We start from the raw sequence: 20793 nt of genomic DNA, 5'->3' as shown, positions 1-20793 counted from the left end.
CTTGTACTTTGTGGTCTGCCTTGTAGTTTGGACTCCTTTGATCCCATTTGTAGTAACCTTTGGGCCCAATTTTACTGGCTCTGTTCAGGAGGATTCTTGGATTTGATCCTGGACACATTGCAGACTTCGGAGTGTTGATTTTGTCCACTGACTTTACAAACTCCAGCTGAGTTGGTTATTTAGTTATCCAGGAAGGAAGGGATGTAAAATAGTGAGTCTTAACCTGGGGTCTGCAGAGCCCTGGAGGCCACAATGTCCCCACAGGGGGTCCATGAAGGCTTAAAAAATGTTATGATTCAAGAATGGATTTCTTTATTGGTCAGGTGTTATTGGACACACAAGGAATGGGTTTCCAGTGCAGCAGCTCTCACTGTACATACCAAACAACAACGGGATAGGTCATAGATCATAAATCATAGTTACAATCATTAATCATATGATAAAAATGACAAGTGATAAATCATAAGATACCAATAGGAGAAGATAGTAGGAAAGATAAGAAGATGAGAAGGGTAATAACAATCCAGGTAGTCCTCGACTTTCAACAGTTTGTTTAGTGGCCGTTCGAAGTTACAACTGCACTGAAAAAAGTGACTTACGACCATTTTTCACACTTATGACCATTGTAGCATCCCCATGGTCATGTGATTTACATTCAGATGCTTGGCAACTGACTCATATTTATGACAGTTTCTGGGTGATGTGACCCCCTTTTAAAACCTTCTGACAAGCAAAGACAGTGGGGAAGCCAGTTTCATTTAAGAACCTTGTTACTAACTTAACAATGGCAGTGATTCACTTAACAAATGTGGCAAAAAAATTATAAAGTGGGACAAAACTTAACAAATTTCTCACGTAGCAACAGAAATTCCGGGCTCACTTGTGTTTGTAAGTCAAGGACTACCTGTACAGCCCTATTCCTTGGGTGAGTATCTTTAGGCCTGAGACAGTCCTGGGGGAATTAGATGGTCAGCAGTGATGATGTGGGGGAAAGTCCTGGGGGGGGGTTTTCTGTCGCCGTGGTCCGTGGCCACAAAAGGTATTTAAAGGTGGTCCAAGATAAAGAAAAGGTTGAGAACCACCGATGTAAAATAAGGCAACGTGTCTCCTTTCCTATAAATTTATTTCAAACATTCATAGAGCAGCATTAGAAGGGTGGCTACAATCAATTAAAAAGATAGGACACATCGGAGTCTTAAAAAAAGAAAAAATTATGAAAAGCTAAAATACACACACACAAATCTAAAAGGAGTCAGAGATGAGAGGGTGTAGGGAGCATAAAGGTTTAGTACTGTGGACGACTATATCTATCAAATTACAGAATACTCTAATATGGCAGACAAGAGGCTCATGAAGTTCTAGTTTATGGCACCAGTCTTTGTCTGCTGAATTATGGATGCTGCTATGTAAATCTGGCAACATTGGGCAACACCTAACAGGGCAGGAATCTGAAAACAACAGGATGGTATAAAATGGTCCTGGGCACTCGAGGTATTTATGCAATAATGGTGAGATGAAGCTAGTATGAATGTCTCTGTAGTACAGGCTCTGGGAAAGCATCTGCTCTGTTTCTACGTGTCTATACTAGCGTCACTGGGATCTGGTCTCTTCAGGTAAGGAATCTTCCTGTATTGGTCTTTGAGGACAGTTTGAGGGGATGGCATGAATTTTCTCCTTCTCCTGTTTTTCCTGCACTTTGGGGCTAATCATCAACATGCAATGTGCTCTACATGGATCTGCCCTTGGAGACTATCCAGAAGTTTCAGTTGGTTAAAAATGCGGCAACCTGCTTGCTTTAGTGCAAGTCTAGAATTGAACGCGTGCCTCTCTCATGGGAGCTGCACTGAGTCCCGAGTTGCTTTTGGCCCAATTCAAGGTGCTGGTTGTCATCATGGCCAGGTTATTTGAGGGAATGTCTTGTCCCCGTATCTATCTAAACCACCAGGATGAGGGATAGGATGTTACAACTCCCCTCCTCGTGCCACAGAAGTCTATCTAATGGGACCAAGCAGATCTTCTCTGTGGTGGCTCCCTCCCTGTGGAACATCATTGATATGGCGTTAAGACTGGCCACTACCATGACGCCCTTTCAAAATACCCTAAAGACATGGTTTGACAAGCGGGACCAGGCCCATGAATTGGAGCCCTTCAAGTGATTAGCTTGATTGTTATTGCTGGAGGGAATTATTGGAGTTTGGATAGGGGAGGAGAGGACATAATATAGGAAAATGGAGTGGAGGGGAGGGGAGTAGGGTAGGGTAGGGTAGAGTAGAAGAGTACAAGGCATTTCCATGACTACTATCACCTTGAGAAGGGGAGGGAAATGCCATGCATACTTTTGGCCAGAGTAAAAGTTACATATTTCTGTACTGGGATGTGAATGTGCATGTCCAGAACCCTGCCATAACGTCCTGTTGGAGAATGTGATTGATGACCTCAGCCAGAGGGGAGGGGGCACAGGGGTAAAGGTCAGACGCCATTAAATGTGATTTAGTTTCAGCTACACAGAAGTCCGTGCTAAGCTGTTAGTCCAGTAAACGAATGGTTTTACTTTGAATTTCGTCCCGGGGCTCGTAAATTAATTAGGGCAACTCTTGGAACCTTCACACTATCCCAATGCCCTTAGGTTCCCTGAACTCCAGACAAGCATCAATGCATTTGGCTGACACCTAAAGAGTTTCTGTTGTCTTGTCCAGCCTCCTCCAATGCCGCCCCAAACACTCTAGTTTTGTCCACTTAATTTGGGCAAAATGAGCTTCCCTGAAGCTCCTCCTGGGCTGTTATTTTGCAAATGGGAATGTTCGTCGCAATCTGTTCTGTTTAAGAAGACGCTCGAAAAGTTCTTGTTTCTCCTCCTTTGGGGAAGATTGCTCATTCAGTTCCATTTGGGGTAGGTAATAAAGAGCGGCAGATGAGGTTAGGCAATAGGCACCTGCCTTGATAGAAGAGTGAGTTGAGTCACCATAAACTGGAGCAATTCCAGCAAAAAACAAACAAACATCAGCCTCCCAGCAAATTTGACCCAGGAGATGCTTAACAGTAGGCAGAGTCCTTGGTTTCAGCTTTCCCTCTTTATACCAGCATTAAAATTATGAGAAGGAGAAATGAGGACATTTATAAAATGTGCTATTTCTTCTGTAAGGCAAATTCAAACAATTCAAACAATATAATCACAATTAAATTTAAACAATCCAATTCACACACACACACACACACACACACACACAAACACCATTCAAGTTTACCGTGCGGTTTATTTTTTCCTGTCGTAAAAAAGAGCCGATTGGGAAGAATCTTCCATCTGAGTTAGGAAGAGCAGCGTACATGCTAAGTTCCCAGAAGCTGGAAACAGGGTTGTTAATATTAGAGCCAGCTGGAGGCACACAGTAGTTGCGATCTTTCATTTGGGTGGTTTTCTAGAGGCTGCAGTTGGTTGAGTTTGAGCAGAAGGGAAGGGAGGGTGGAAAACTTCACAAAGAAAAAGAACATGGCTTTCCTTCTGCAGATTTCTACGTCCCTCAAGAAGCAGGGACACAATTTCTTAGAGGCTGTCACTGCCATTTATACATGGGAATTCCTGGAGAACGCTGAATGGATGCCACACAATCTTACTGTAGATTCAGATATGGAATTTAAGGGATTCACCTGCCCTTTAGAACCTGGGGTGACTAAATGGATGGAGATGATACAATATGTGGACTCCTTGGTGCTCTCATGAGCTGGATGGTTTCATTCCCCCAACTAAGTAACATCAGCACCACTTGCATTGATGATGTTACCTAGTTGGGTCATAAAAGGTCTTCAAAAAACCCATCAAATTCAGAGAGCACCGAGGACCCCTCATCTCAACCCTGAGCTACAAATAGTCTCCTTTATCAATGCAATATCTTTCCCAATCAACCATGGCAGAAAGAACTACAGGCAGCCCTGGAGTGGGAAGGTTGTCAATGGCAACCACATGACCCTGAGATGCTGCAAACGTTGTAAAACACAAGCCAGTTGCCAAGTGCTGAATTTTGATCACATGACTGTGGGGATGCTGCAACAATCATGTCGTAAGTGTGAGGAGCATGATTTATGATCAGTCCTCACACAATATTTGTAGGTCAGGGTTGAAATGAGGGATCCTTGGTGCTCTCTGAGCTGGGTGGGGTTTTTTTGCAGACGTTTCATGACCCAACTAGGTAACATCATCAATGCAAGTGGTGCTGATGTTACTTAGTTTGGAGAACAAAACCACTCAGCTCAGAGAGCACTAACGACCCCACATATTGCACCACTTCCATTCATTTAGTCATCTCAGGCGAATCCCTTAACTTCCATATTTGAGCCCACACTTAGTTTGGCAAATGTTTGAAGTCTCTAACAAATGGTTGACTGTTGAGGACTACCCACAGGCCAGGGTTGGAAGCACTCACTGACTTGTGCAACTTATGGAAAACGGTGGAATTGACCTGGAATTGACTCAGATGCCAGTTACTTTGTGAGCCAATCATCAGATCTCCCTTCATTCTGCCCTCGGCATGTGCAGTAGAGCAGAGAAATGTGCTTGTTTCAGTGCGAGAGTGTTACTCATTTTTGAGCACTGTTTAAGAAGACCTGTTTAGTGCTCATCAAAAAGAACGTTATCACCACCACCACCACCACCACCACCACCACCATCCCACTTTTCTACTTAGAGCACAGAAGATTCCAATATTCCAATATTTGAGGGGCTGCCACAAAGAAAAAGGGGTCAACCTATTTTCTAAAGGACCAGAAGTCAAGACAAGAAACAATGAATGGCAGCTGAAGAAAGAGAGAAGCAACCTAGAACTAAGGAGAAATTTCCTGACAGTGAGAAGAATAAACCAGTGGAACAGAAATTGCCTCCAGAAGTTGTGGATGCTTCATCGCTGGTGGCTTTTGAGAAGAGACTGGACAGCCACTTATCAAAAGTGATATTATAGGGTCTCCTGCTTGATGGGGTTGGACTAGAAGACTTCCAAGGTCCTTCCAACTCTGTCATCCTGTTAAGATGGCTTATTCCACCTCCTACTCTCACTCCTGCAAATAGCTGCAAACCAATAAATACACATTATGCCAAACAGTTATCTGGGGTTGGGTTGGCCTTCTGAGATAAGGTAGGTCAGGAAATGGATACCACAAAGATTCCATAAATGTTATTTTTAAAATATATATAAAATAACAGAATCGTGAAACCTGCTAGAGTTTTTTTTTCTCTCTCTCTCTCTCTTATACCAAGCAGAACCAAAGTGGGAGTTTTAATTTTCTTTCTCAAATTTCCACTTTACTAAGGTTAAATTGTTTTTCCTCCCTTAATGGCTCATGTGTTCTTTCATCAAGATTATCTCCACATTTTTTTTACATATTGCTTATTTGGAAATGCTTATTTACCAAACGAAATGCACTCCAGCTTGACAGGCGGCAGTGATGAATACCCACCATAAATTCATACAACTATATCAGAATTGATTAGTTTTATGTGAAGTGCTACATCAATTTTAAAAAGCAGGCAGGCAGGGCCAAATTGCCATGTTTTTCATAAGGCCGAAAGCGAAAAAGACTTCCTCAAATATTATGAAATTAATTTTTTCCATTATAGTTCTACTGAAACAAACACTTTTTTGTTTTCAAACCTTCATTCATCCTTGAACCTCTGGGCACAGAATGGGATCAATATTTTTGTTTTTAAAAATGTAATGGCTGTATATTTGCATGCACAAATACACAGAGGCACAAACACACAGACACACACATTATCCTCCACACCAGAGGTGGTATTTGGCCAGTTCTGACAGGTTCTGGAGAACTGGTAGTGGAAATTTTGAGTAGTTTGGAGAACTGGGAAATAGTCTGGCCCCGCCCCCTCTGCCTCCCAGCTGATCTTCTTTTGTTGCCCTGCACAGGAGAACGGAGCTGGAAAGCAGGTTAGAGGGGCAGGGAGGGAATGGGGAGTTTGCAGTATCCGTCCCACGCAATGCCCCCAAAGCCACACCGTGCCCACCAAGCGACACCCACAGAAGCAGTAGTAAAAAAATTGAATCCCACCACTCCTCCACATATAGTTGTTTCAAAAGACTTAATTGTTTAAAATCACAGCAATACACTTCCTGCGATTGGAGGAACTGGGTATGTTTAGTCTAAAAATGAAAAGGACCAGGGGAGACATGATAGCAGTGTTCCGATATCTGAAGGGCTGCCCCAAAGAAGAGGGAGTCAAGCTGCTCTCCAAAGCGCCTGAGGGCAGGACAAGAAGTCACGGGTGGAAGATCATTAAAGAGAGATCCAGCCTAGAACTAACGAGGCATTTCCTGTCAGTCAGATCACAGTCAATGGAATGGCTTGCCTCCAGACGTTGTGGGTGCTTCAACACTGGAGGTTTGACTCTGTTGCCGCCGATGATATGGACAGGTTGCGTGGGTGACTGCGAGCCACCACATGTTTATTGGACCCGTGTCCCTCCTGGCTTGTACTGGCATCCTGGGAGGTCACACGAGGCTGGCTCCTGGGGCTAGTGAACGCTTCACTGAGTGAGGGGTCCTTACCGGCCGCCTTGAAAGAGGTGGTTGTGAGACCCTTACTCAAGAAGCCTTCTCTGGACCCAACTGAGCTAGCGAATTACCGTCCCGTCTCCAACCTTCCCTTTTTAGCGAAGGTTGTAGAGAGTGTGGTAGCGCAACAGTTCCCACGTCACCTGGAGGAAATTGATTATCTAGACCCGCGCCAGTCCGGCTTCCGGCCCGGTCACAGCACAGAGATGGCCTTGGTCGCGTTGGTGGATGATCTCTGGAGGGACAGGGACAGGGGTTGTTCCTCTATCCTGGTCCTATTAGACCTCTCAGCAGCTTTTGATACCTTCGACCATGGTATCCTATTGCACCGGCTGGAGGGGTTGGGGGTAAGAGGCACCGTTTTGCGGTGGTTCAGCTCCTACCTCTCTGACCGGACGCAATGCATGTTGGCAGGGGAGCAGAGGTCGACCCTGAGGCCCCTCACTTGTGGGGTGCCGCAGGGGTCGGTCCTCTCGCCTCTCCTGTTCAACACATATATGAAGCCGCTGGGTGACATCATCCGTGGTTTTGGGGTTGGATACCATCTGTACGCTGACGACACGCAGCTGTACATCTCCACCCCGAACCACCCCAACGAGGCCGTCGAAATGATGTCCCGGTGCTTGGAAGCCGTACGGGTCTGAATGGGAGGCAACAGACTCAAGCTCAACCCCTCCAAGACGGAGTGGCTGTGGCTACCAGCGCCCCGGTTCAACCAGTGGACTCCATCGCTGGCCATTGGGGGCGAGCAGCTGGCCCCCGGGGAGCAGGCGCACAATTTGGGCGTCCTCCTAGATGCCCGGCTGTTGATGGATGACCATGTGGCAGCCGTGGCGAGGGGGGCGTTCCACCAGGTTCGCCTGGTGCGCCAATTGCACCCCCTATTGGACCGGGACGCCCTTCGCACAGTCACTCATGCGCTGGTGACGTCCCATCTGGATTACTGCAACGCTCTCTACATGGGGCTCCCCTTGAGATGCACCCGAAGACTACAGTTGGTCCAGAATGCGGCCGCGCGGGCAATTATGGGGAGTACTAGATACTCCCATGTAACACCTCTCCTGCGCGAGCTGCACTGGCTCCCTGTGGTCTATCGGGTGCGTTTCAAGGTGTTGATTACCATCTTTAAAGTGCTCCATGGCACAGGACCTAGTTACTTGCGGGATCGCATCTTACCTCATACATCCCTGCGACCAATTCGCTCCCACAGGGAGGGACTCCTCCGGGTGCCGTCCACTAAGCAATGCCAGCGGGCGGCGCCCAGGAGTAGGGCCTTCTCTGTGATGGGCCCGGCCCTCTGGAATGACCTCCCCCCCGACATTAGGACCATCACTGATCTCCGCTCCTTCCATAAGAAACTCAAGACCCACCTGTTCCAACTAGCCGGCCTGGCTCAATTATAGCTCCATCCTCTAATCCTCCTGGCAATTATTTTAAATTTAGGGTAGTTTTTAAATGTTTTAATGTTATTTTAATATTATTATTATTGTGTTGATTTTATGAAATGTAGTATTGCTGTTGTGAGTTTTTTTATACCTCCTCCATGCAACATGTAACATGCAATACGTTTTGACTTTGATTGTACGCCGCCCCAAGTCCCTTGGGGAGAGGGAGCGGCATATAAATCTAATAAAATCAAAAATCAAATCAAAAGAGTAGTGTATGGTCCTGTGCCTGAGCAGGGGGTTGGACTAGAACAAAGGTCACCAACCTTTCTGGGTCGGCAGCCCAGAGTGGGAGGGGAGGGGGAAAGAGAAGGTGGTTTGTGGGAGGGGCCGGTGCATGTGTATGTGCTCGAACACCCGTTGCTTGCGCGATTGGGGCCATGAATGCCCGTGACTACACTCACGCAACTGGGCAACCGGCAACGCTCGCGGCAACACTCCCACGAGTGGGGGGGCTCTTTGCATGCCTGCAGCAGCCAGCTACTCATGGGGCCCAGCGGCCAATAAGCTGTGGTTGGGGAGCCCTGAACTAGGAGATCTCAAAAGTCCCTTCAACTCTGTTCTTCTGAAAATTAAGCTGCAGAATGAGATTTCAAGGAAACTGGATTTTCTCACATGATTGTCAAGATTCATTTATCACTTTCTTTCCCCCCCCCAGCTGGAGATTAAAAATGCCGAAGTGTACGGTGATGGCAAACGTTATCAAGGGAATAAGGGGGCCGGGCTATGGTTAGATCACCCCCAAATTAAACAGTTATCACGTCAATAAAAGTGCCCATGAACACTGGTGATCCTCATTTTCCAGTGCCTACAATACACAAATGTTGCTTCATTTGATTCTCACAATTAAATTTGAAAAATGGACTGTGAAAGAATTACTTACGTTAGATAGAGAGATGAGATTAATCAACCTGATCCCCTAATCCACCTCCACCCGAGACTTGAATCTTAAACAAAAGATCCAGGAATAGGCTGACTTACTTCACAGATGTCCTTCAGATGTTTGATATAGTGGCGCTCCGTGCTCATGATTTCGTTAATGACATTGGCTCTCATCTGGTCTCGGTTCTGGAGGGTTCTTCCGAGACAAAGGCAGTCAGCAGCATTTGGATCCAAGTGTCCATTCTGTACTTCGCTCGTGCCTTCTTCAACGCCATCTTCTTGGTTGACCCAGAGCTGTAACCAAAGGCAACATCAGCCCGTTATGTTGGTTTTCTAGTGTGGCTGAGAGCAACCATCCCAGATGAAACAAGGGCTTAAGCAAGGAATTAGTTTGGACTTGCTACGTAAACACCAGAGGCCAAAGATTGACACCCTCCAAATTACTTTGAACCTTATCTAGTCCTTCCCAAGTGAAAGCTGCCAGCTCAGGAGATTCCTGTGGCGTAGGCATAAAACAATAAAGTAGCTAGTTTGAATTCTACACATGTGGCATGTGACGTGTTAAGCCACACCAACATTTTTCTCTTATATTCTAATTATTGAAGGATGAATTTGATGCCCAGCAAGTTTAAAGGACTGAAGCCAATTATGTGTCCTAATTTGATCTCAAACCTAAGAAATCCAGAATTTTGTAGATATTGGATACATTTTCTACTCCATTGGGCCAGCCTGCACAATTTACACTGGCCAGTCAACTGGCCAATAAAACCACAGAAGGACTGTGATTTTAGTGAATTAATTCATACGTTCAAATAAGAAGGAAACAAAATTCAATACAGTCTAACCCTTAATGTATTAAGATTAAGCTACTCAGTTCCGTGGGGATTATTTCTAGGAAAATAGAAATAGAAATACAGGTAGTCCTCTAACTTATGACCATAACTGAATCCATAATTTATGTTATTGAGAAATTTGTTAAGTGGGTTTTGCCCCATTTTATGACTTTTCTTGCCACATTTGTTAAACGAATCACTACGGTTGTCAAATAAGCGATACAGTTGTTAAGTGAACCTGGTTTCCCCGTTGACTTTTCTTTTCAGAACATCGCAAAAGGTGATCACATGGACAGTGAAACCGTTATAAATATGAACCATTTGGCAAGCATCCAAATGTAAATCATGTGACCATGGGGATTCTGCTAAAGTCGTAAGTGTGAAAAATGATCATAAGCCAGTCACTAAATGAACTGTTGTAAACTGAGGATTTCCTGTAACATGAAATCCAGTTCTTTTGGACTTGTTCAATCCCAAGATTTGAATTCCCCCCCCCCCCCCAGTCTTGTCAACTCCTGTTCCTACACGATTCTTAAGAAATGAACCAGAAGGATTCTTCCAAAAATAATCAACAATTTTAAGTTGAAACACCAGGAGGGTCTAAGAAAACATAAAAACGCTCTCCTGCATTCAGCTCTAAATAAATAGCATAGCATGACTGTTCTTCAAACAGCAAACAGGTGAAAATAATGCAGGTAATGTATTTTCCTTCATTTGCATTCAGTGTTCAAGTCACAAGAAACATACATTATGCTCTGCATTGAAAGGAATATCAACAGGTGTTCTATTTTCACAGCTTAACTTACATTTTTAAATATGTAGCTGCTGATGCATTGTTTCCAACATGTACCTTATGAACTGTGGTGGTCCCTTTAATTTGCAAAAATCTCCATCAATCTCCTTTTTCATCTTCTCTGCTTTTCCAAGCATTTTCCGCTGATTACGTTTTGCTAAACAACATTTCTTTTATTATTGCACTAGAGCTTCAAAGGTCAAGAATTGGAAGATCGCAGAGACAACCCACCAATTTTTCTAACAATTGATTTAAAGATGCAGTGAACATAAGAAAACTGATTTGCGAACTGAGGTGGAAAAATGACAAGATGGCCCTTTTAAGACCAAACATCTTTTTTTTTAAAAAAAAATGGATACGCATGGAAAAGGATGAAATCAGAAATGATCAGTGCATTCATGTAATACACGTATTTACCATAGTTACACTGATATTTTAATGTGTTTTTTTTTACAATACGCTTAAAATAATTCAGGCTAAAAATGTAATATGCAAAGTGATAATTTCAGGGAATTGGGGAGATGCATTTTTAGTCCTCCTTTCCCAGCCTGACATTCCAAAAATAAATGAAAAATGTGTTGCTTTTCCAAAAATCTCCACAGCTCCTCCTGGCTTATTGTAACCCTGAAAATCTAGCAATTCAGTACCGTAGAATAAATAAAATATGAACACAGAAATGGGACAGAGATGTGGCGGAATACACATTCTAAATTTAGCACATTAGAATTGGTAGAAAAGTACTTTGTTGAATAAGGCACAATCAGCAGAGATTATAAAAAAGGAATCCACTCATCATTGCCAACTCTAGGGGGCACTGCTCATTTCCATTTCAAGGCCATTGAGCCAGCGCTGTCTGAAGACATTTCCGTGGTCACATGGCCAGCATGACATCACGGAGCGCTGTTACCTCCCCACCAAAGAGGTATCTATTTATTTACTTGCATTTGCATGCTTTCAGAGGTCTCCAAATTTGGCAACTTTAAAACTTGTGGACTTCAACTTGCAGAATTCCTCAGCCAGCATGCTGGCTGGGGAATTCTGGGAATTGAAGTCCCTATATCTTAAAGTTGCTGAGGTTGGGAAAGACTACCATGGAGCATAACTAATAAAAAGATGCAGCAAGCAAATTCATCTCGGAAGACATAATTTGATTTAACTTCTGGAATAACTGAACAATTCAAATGCAATGCAAAAATATGGCAGAACGGCTGGTCTTCTGATAGGGCTCAACTACAGGAAAGAAAACCAAAGTGCTAGATCATTCAAAGGTTCTTCATGCAACACATTCTCTGGCCCAGTCACCACTTGCTTAACTGGCCCAACAAAGGACAAAGGTGTTATGGGAACTCCCACGACAAATAGAACTGCCCAAGTAATCCCAGGAGGTTCGATTAAGCCACAAATAAATCCAGTTATGTACAGGTTAAACTAATTCCACAGAATTCTTTTGCAGGGCTGAAATCTAATCAACCGAGAAGTCATTCCTCCTAATGCTGGAGAAAAAAAGATTTAAGCAGACAAATATGGCTTGCATGAACAAGGCATATGCTTGTTACGTGTTGAGAATACCTTAAATTACGCACCTTTTCCAAGGATCATGGGGAAACCACAAAAGATCGTTTTGTGAGTCCAGGAAACAACCACTTTAAGTGGTTTTTGACAGGCGCTATAAGGGTGCGCTTATATGTGCTCTGAATCACCTTCCTCCCTTCAAAACTGAAGCTCAGCACAGCCCCAGAAAGAAGGGCTGAAAAAGACACCTCTCTATTCCAAAACTCACCATTGTGGCTGGGCAGCTCAGGGCCTCCCAGAGCTGATTGAAAGGTGGGAGGTTATATAAACATTTAAAATAAAATAAATAAAACATTGAGTGGAGGGTCGAAGCAGCTGGCCAAAGGAAAGGGGCTGGGTTTGTGTCAGCTCATGCTTCTTTTTGGGGAAGGCAAATGACTCAATACAAGCCTATAAGCCCACAGGCAGAAAGGAAGAAAATGCTGGAATGGCACCTCTATGTATCCTGGACATATAAAAAGAGGCAGGTGAGGCTCTGAACTACCAGGTCAGCAATGGACAATCCTGAGTATGATTCGCATCTCACACAAGGCCTGACAGGAATCACTGCCTAAATGGGGTAGAGCTCAGAGTGACTGCAGGATCTCACAACAGCCACACCATCTCTGCCTACAAGATGAGGGCAGAGACAGTTCCAGCATCTGATTGATTTCAGATGAACGATGCTGTACTTCAGGGGTCCCCAACCCCAGGGCTGCTGCTCGTTTGGAACCAGGTGAAGTAAGTGGCGGGCGAGTGTACACAAAGCTTCACTTGTGCAAGCGGCAGACACACGCAAAGGTCCATTTGTGTGAGTAGCAGGTGCTCACACCTGCCACTCAGACACAACCATCCCCCCTTCCTCCCCCACCAGTCTGCCAAGCCAGAAAGATTGGGAACAACTGCTGTATTTCAATGGTTAGATGGCCTAGACATTGGTATCTAAATATAGATAGTTTTAACATTCAGATTTTTCTGTGTTTTTAATTTAGGTAAAATGTTAGTATACCTTGCAAATCCATGTATTTTATGCCATACGCTAAATAAATAAATCAGAGTCAGGGAAAGCATGAGAAAGGGGAAGGAGTTGCATTGCAGAGGCAGCAGGGCATGCTGGTGGAGAGATCATCACGTGGGACACCTGCTGAGAAGGGGCACCGGCAAGTCCAAAGGTCCCAGGAAGAAAGCCAGCATCAGCCTAAATCCAAGAATGAGGTAGAACAATCCAGCCAGAGTTCGCTTCTTTATTTGCTTCCATACACAGACAGGATCTTGCCCGGCTAAACACTAACTGCTCTCCTCCCAATGAAGACAGCCTGGGAGATTCTAGGGCAGTGATGGCGAACCTATGGCACGCGTGCCACAAGTGGCACGTGGAGCCATTTGTCAGGGCACCCAAGGCGCTTCCGGTTTGCTCGGAGGGTGGTTTTAAGCATTCCAAAGGCTTCAGGGAAGCCTCCGAACGGTCCCTGAAGCCTCCGGAGGGCCTTCGGGGGGGGCGGGGGAGGCTCTTTTCACCCTCCCCAGGCTCCTATAAAGCCTCTGGAGCCTGGGGAAGGCGAAAAAAAATGTAAAAATTGGGGGGGTCACGCGTTGCGTGCGCATGCGCACTGGGGGGTTCACGTGTTGCATTATGTGTGCGGCACGCCTGCACATGACCCCCCTGCGCTCCCCCCACTTGTGGCACGCGAGCCAAAAAAGGTTTGGCATCGCTGTTCTAGGGAGTGGCTGTCTTAGCTCTCTTCCTCTCTCTGGTATCCAGCTGTGGACTAGGCTGCCTCTGGTGTCATCTCCCCCGTTTCTTGAACGTGCTCCCTCCTTCCTGGGGAACTGCTGCTTCACTGTAGTCTCTCTCTCTCTCTCTCTCTCTCTCTCTCTCTCTCTCTCTCTCTCTCTCTCCCTCTCTCCATCCCTCCCTCTCCCTCTCTCCCTCTCCCTCCCCTCCCCATTTTATGACAGTTGGTCGTAAAAGGTGAACACATGATCCAGGGACACTGCAACCATCATAAACATGAGCCAGTTACCAATCATCCGAATTCTGATCTCTTGATGATGGAGATGTTGCAAAGGTCGTAAGTTTGGGAAATGGTGATGTCACTTTTTTTCAGCACCATTGTAACTTCAAACGGTCACTAAATGAATGGTTGGAAGTCAACCTGGACTAGGTTTGTAAATTATATTATCCCTCGTCTATCAGTTCACACTATGTTTGTGTAAGTATCTTAATGTTTAGGATCAGCTCCCTCCTTAGTTTCAGTCTTCTCTCTGTGTCAGGGGTCCCTGCCTGCTTCTTGGAGATGGTAAATGGGGATCTCGGATTGGTTATTTAAGAGATGGTTTTTACCCCATTGGATTGACTGCAGCTGCCAGAAGAATCAACAAAGAGATTTAACTAGGTTTGAAATGGAGGAGGCAAGCAGGCGAAGGAATGCACGCTTTGGAGAATAATTGCTTCTGGCAGAGGTGAAGTTTGAGCGTTATTGCCATCTATGGGACTCTGGACCTTGGTGGGTTTGGTTGGAATGTATTTCCTGGTTTAGATTTGAACTAAAGCAAGCTGGAGGTTAGGTAGAACAAGCAGCCCGTCCTAAGTAAAAAATCCCCTGGGATGACGTCCTTGCTACTGTATCTCTCAGCCATTCAGTTATATAACAACTTTTGATTACAAAGCTTTGCACTTTTCCTGGGATAATACAGCTAAGTGTCAGTTTGAATGTCTTGCATGATGAAGCAGAAATGAAAGGGAGGGAACAGAACCGTCAACGTCTATTTTTGTGTCCTCTTGCATCAAAGACTGAGCGGAGAAGGATGTACAAACATTCCCTCCAGACTCCCAAACTGACCATTTCAAAGTCAGTTTGGGTCAAAAGTCCATCATCCAAAACCAGAGGATCCTGTGCAGATCCTTTTACCTACCCAAAAACAGACTGAGGATTCAAGAACCTTATATTTAATGGAATATTTACAGTATATTTTTCTGGATGTACACATTTTAAAAGTCCTTCATGCAAGTTGCATCAAGCAGCTTATTCTTCACCAGCTCCTCTAGTAACCAGCTTTTCAGCCTTGGTTTGCAGGATTTGGTTGTGGGAACTGATACTAAAGGGGGGGTGGGGGGTGATGCAACTGTGGTATCATTCTAGCATGACTAAACTCACATGCGTACATAGCAACAAGGAAAGGGTTATCTTTTTCTTCCATTCTCCACTCTCTCAGAAATCGGCTTTTTAAATTCACAATGCAACTATTTCTGTAGATAAAGCAACAACTACCTCCATGATATATCAATTCAGACATTGCAGCCAGGACTGACAGAGCCATCGTTTACCAAACTAGATTTAGGTTAGTTAACCAATGACCAAATCAATGGTAGCTCCTCAGACTAAGATCTCCCAACAGGGAGAAAAATTAACCAGTGTAATGATTTGCCTTCAGAAGTTATTCCATCACTGGAGGCTTTTAAGAAGAGGTGGACAGCCATTTGTCTTGAATGCTACAGGGTCTTCTGCTTGAGAATGGGGTTGGACTAGAAGACCTCCAAGGTCCCTTCCAACTCTGTTATACTTCTGGAAGGTGAGAAGGGTGGGTGGGTGAGTGGGTGGGTGTAGATAGATAGATAGATAGATAGATAGATAGATAGATAGATAGATAGATAGATAGATAGATAGATAGATACACAGACAGACAGACAGACAGACAGACAGACAGACAAACAGACAGACTGACTGACTGACCATTTGTGAGAGACAGAATATTTGGCATATGCAGATGGGGATTAATTGATTTCATTCACAAGGTCTCTTCTTTTACACTTTATTTTAATAAGTAATTATTAATTCCAAGGTATTTTTTGTTTGCCTATTTTAAGAACAAGTGTGAAGAAGTGTGGAATCTTGGCATTACCCGGGACTTGTGTTTGTGTTTTTTCTTTTTCTATTTTCAATGCATATTGAGCAGGATTTCTTAAACTTGTTTTCATTTGAGGTAAATATTCTGGGTTAAGTTAAAGAGTTAAAGGAAGTAGCTGTGGCTGAATTATAACGTTCAACAGCTCGAGGATGGTTCTCTAAAGCCACAAGTTCTGCATCCCTGTTTTATCATTGTTTGCTTTAATCAGAATTGCTGGATGCACCAAATTTGTCTGGTTTCACAAATGGCACAAAGCTCTAAACCAAACAGACTGCCTTGTGCACAGGGCAATAGCATGCAATCTGCAGAGTGTTTTTCTCCCACTGCCAATGCCCTTAATCAATTTATCAGCCATGTAAATTTATCTGCCTTGAAAAGGTACATTATTCAGAGACCCTCGAACTGAATCACATCTCAATATGTGTCTGTGGCTTTAAAATGACATTATTTAGAGCTGAACTAACTGGTGGTGGTGGAGTTATTATAAAGGAATTTAGAGTTAACCTTGAGGAAGGTATGTAAGAGCTCTTAAGGGAGGAAGAAAGGAAGGAAGGAGTTGTTAAGTAAGGGGACCAAGATAAGAGGAAGTATGAGAAAGAAACTCAAAATAACAGTGCTTTGATTTTCTTTAGAAGGTCAGAGAACAAATTGAACAGGCTTTCAAGATTCTGGTATTCTGTCCTGCAACAATATAGGTAGTTCTCAACTTACAACCACAATTGAGTCCAAAATGTATGCTGTTAAGTGAAACATTTGTTAAATGAGTTTTGCCCCATTTTACGATTTTTCTTGCCACAGCTGTTCAGTTAATCACTCCAGTTGATGAATTAATAAGACAGTTACTAAGGGAATCTGGCTTCTCATTGACTTTGCTTGTCAAAAGGTTGCAAAAGGGGGTCATGTGACTCTGGGACACTGCAACCGTCATAAATGTGGGTCAGCTGCCAAGCGTCCAAATTTTAATCATATGATTGTGGGGATGCTCGAAAGCTCGTAATGTGAAAAATGGTCATAAGTCAGGTTTTTTAGTGATTTTGTAATTTTGAATGCTCACTAGATGAAGTGTTGTACAACAACATTCCCCAAATCCTTATCCCCAAATTATGCAGGATCCAATCTGGGTCGCTGACCAGGACCAGAGCTTTAGTCTTCTGAGCTTTCAGACTCGGGAACTTCTCTCCAGCAGAATGGGTGCATAGTATTTGTGCTGGTTGTGTGTGGCACCACATAAATACCACACACAGAATAGCTTAAAGGAAGCTACTCTGCACGAAAGCTACGAAAGCTCAAAAGACTAAACCTGTGGTCCCAGAGACCGACCCAGACTGGATCCTGCAACATTATCCCGAGACACGTATATTTACCTTCATCGATTGACAATTATGCTGGAAATGCCATATATTTGGGGACATCTACTATCAAAATAATTGGGCTGAAATGCACTATCAAATTTTCACCCCAAAATTGTTCCACTTATGAAAATGAGTTGCAATATTCTGCTGGTTTCCTGACATCTTCAAAAAAGGGAAATATATTACTATTATCCTTAAAACCTGAAATGTCTAAGATTATCACATTTTCCCACTCCGCTGCCACCACCCCCCAAAGCAAATGGGATTCTGGAGTGCTTAAACCACTTTCTGAAACTTAGGAAGAGCTGCACTTCTTGGAATGCCTGTGGAAGATCGGATTCTGGTAGCAAGCCTTAAAGCTTTAAGAGGCAAGTTCTAAATAAATCAGTCGTTCCTAAGAACCTATAAATGTTAAAGGTTCTATAAATGAAATCTTTATCAGTATTCTAATTAAATTTAATGTGTCTAGGTTTTAATACGAGAACACAAGATTGATTTCCCAGCGCAATAAAGTCCGGGACAGTGGTTCTCAAAATGTTTGACCCAATTAATTCTTTTCCTGGTCGTGAATAATGTTATTAACAATCAGCCCTCCCCCCAAAACTTCACTAGATTCTCTGTTGTTTCACACAAGCATCCATCCTGGATCCTTGGCTAACAAACAAGCTATTACAAATTACTCCATTACTCCCAGATGTCCAAATTATTCCCTTGGGTAATTATCCCCAGTTTAAGAACTGCTGGTCTGGGGCATAAAAAAATGAGCAATGGTTTTTAATCTGTATTTCTCTGGGGGGTTTTAAAGCAATTTTGTTTTGACAAAATAGTGAAGTTGTCTAGTTAATTGGAACTATGTTTCGTAAGCTGCCCAGAATCACCTTGTAGGGGAGGCAGGGGGCGTAGAATTTTAATAAATAAGTATAAATAGATAAACCATACCTGAGCCAGATTGAAGGCAAAGTAAAGTATGGTTAACAATTTTAATGTATGTTCCCTCCTTGCAAAACCAGTGGAAGAGCGGGAGAAAGAGAGAAGAGGCTTCCAAATCTAAGTTTGCTTACAGCCTTCAACCAAGGCTAATAATGAGGGTCCACAAACGCTGCACTTTGAATGGTTCGAGTGTCTCCCCAAATTAATTCAAATCAAATCATAAAAGATTGGACCGGACAACCATTTGTCTGGGATGGCATAAGGTCTCCTGCCTTGAGCAAGGAGTGACCAGAAGACCTCCAAGGTGGCCTTCTAGCCCTATCATTCTAAATACATTTTTTTATAAAAATTACAGAAACCCTATGAAATTTCATGAAATATAAGCACGTCATCCTGAAATCTGGCCCATTCAAAAACACCACAATCTCGCAAAAAAATCAACACTCGTATGAAAGAAAGAAACCACCCAAATCCTATCAGGTTTGCTGAGCACATTTGAGTTTGGAAGGTGTGGGTTTAGGAAAGAGAGATAATTCTTGGCTTACCCTTATCTCTGAATGCAGCCATCTCTTCAAACGTTCGGTCACCAAAGCAAAGCAAAATGCCAGACAGCAAACTTTTTTCCCCTGCAAATCAATTCAGTGAAGACGCGAATGTCCGAGCCATCACCGGACAGAGGAATATCAGCCTTGCCAGGTAGATCAGACTTCAGGAGCTAATTCTATCTCATCGTAAGCCTACATGAACACAATCTACAGGTAGTCCACAACTTATGACCACAATTGAGCCCCAAATTTCTGTTCCTAAGCGAGACAGTTTTTAGGTGAGCTTTGTCCCATTTTACGAGCTTCCTTGCCGCAGTTGTCAAGTGAATCACTGCAGTTGTTAACTTAGTAACACGGTTGTTAAGTGAATCTGGCTTCCCCATTGACTTTGCTCATCAGAAGGTTAAGCCTGTTCCCAGTCCTGTTTGACTCTGTGCTACGTTTGGACTTGCAAACCGAATAGGCAATTAGGTCTCTGGCTGCGTTTCAAGGGAGATAAAGGTGGGTGCTTATCAACATCCCCTGAAAGACTGTGTCAACTCGAGCAGACCTCTGTCGGAATCTTCACAGGCTGTTTGTGAATCATTATGGGCTGTGAATGACCATACTCCACAGCCATCTAAATAAAAGAGGGTTTGGGGGGCTAAGATTGTGAGTTATGCTTTCTCAGGAAGCCTCGGTCAGAACAATGGCATTATTCTGTCATCTGCCCATTCCCTGGGTAGTCTCTGTTCACCCTATCGCCCAAGGTCTTTCCCCTTACAGAAAGCCTCCCCTACACAATTTAGATGAGGATATTAGTGAGTCACACATAGAAAATCTCTAAGAAAAAGCATTGATCCTAAGCCAATTACACTAAAAGGATTCTGTGAAGAAAATGCTAAGGTGAACCTGACAGAAAGCAATTTGGATTCCTAAATCTGTCCTAATGTCAAGTGAAATTCGTGGCCAATAAATAACTCTCTGTATCTCCCATTCAAATGCAGGTAGTCCTCAACTTACAACACTTCATTTAGTGAACATTTATAGTTACAACGGCACTGAAAAAAAGTGACATGACAGTTTTTCACACTTAACGTCCGTTGCAGTATCCCCATGGTCATGTGATCATTATTCAGACACTGGGAACTGACTCATCTTTATGACGATCACAATGTCCTGGAGTCAGGTGATCCCCTTTTGTGACTTTCTGACAAGCAAAGTCCATGGGGAAGCCAGATTCACTTAACCACCAGGTTATTAACTTAACAACTGCAATGATTCACTTTAACAACTGTGACATGAATGGTTATAAAATGGGGCAAAACTCACTTAATAAATGTCTCGCTTAGCAACAAACCATTGGGGCTCAATTGTGACTGTAGTCAAGGATTACCTGTACATTGAAGTTGTGCTTCTTAAACTTGATAACTTTAAGTTGTGTGGGTCAACCTCCAGAATTCCCCAGCTAAGTCCATGCATCTTAAAATTATGGCGGGAGAATTCTGACAGAGGAAATCCATGAATCTCAAATTACTAGCTGGGGAATTCTGGGAAATGTAACCCACACATCTTAATACACTGGCTGGGGAATTCTGGGAGAAGTAGTTGATGGGTCTTAAATTTCAGGCTGGTTAATTCTGGACTTCGTGCACCTTAAAATTGCTAAGATTAAGAAACATTCAGCTAAAGACATTGACTGCAAGCAGAATGTGTCTCCAGGAGAAGGTTTTATGCCCATTTCCCTTGGATTCATTTAACCTCACAGAACCCTTCTGGCCAACCCCATGTCATAAATTATACCCCAGTCCTCAATAGCCAATTGGCCTTTTAGCTTCAAAGCTTGAATTTCACTTGAGCCTTAATGGCTGTGCACTTGTCCCACTGAAAGGAAAGAAGGTTCAAAATACTGCCTAAAATCTCTAAGCTTTAAGTTACTCTCTCCAGTATAATTTAATTCTTTGTGGAGCAGACACCTCAACCCACATTTTCTGAAATGAGAGGATGGACAGTAATGGAG

At 43.6% G+C, this 20793-nt stretch overlaps 1 protein-coding gene across 4 annotated transcripts in view; it reads right to left on the bottom strand.

Moving 5' to 3' along the window:
• ARHGEF9 (Cdc42 guanine nucleotide exchange factor 9) overlaps positions 1-20793 on the bottom strand; it is a 292276-nt gene that overhangs the window by 72200 nt on the left and 199283 nt on the right. For all 4 annotated transcript variants that reach the window (XM_081963940.1, XM_081963943.1, XM_081963942.1 and 1 more), the window contains one exon: positions 8981-9175. In XM_081963940.1, coding sequence (XP_081820066.1) covers positions 8981-9175 — 195 coding nt within the window. The remainder of the gene's footprint in view (positions 1-8980; positions 9176-20793) is intronic.

The sequence above is a fragment of the Natrix helvetica genome (genome assembly GCF_964273705.1).
Source record: "Natrix helvetica genome assembly, chromosome: 11".
In the NCBI taxonomy this organism is placed as follows: Eukaryota; Metazoa; Chordata; class Lepidosauria; order Squamata; family Natricidae; genus Natrix; species Natrix helvetica.
This window is presented reverse-complemented; position numbering and strand designations above follow the sequence as displayed.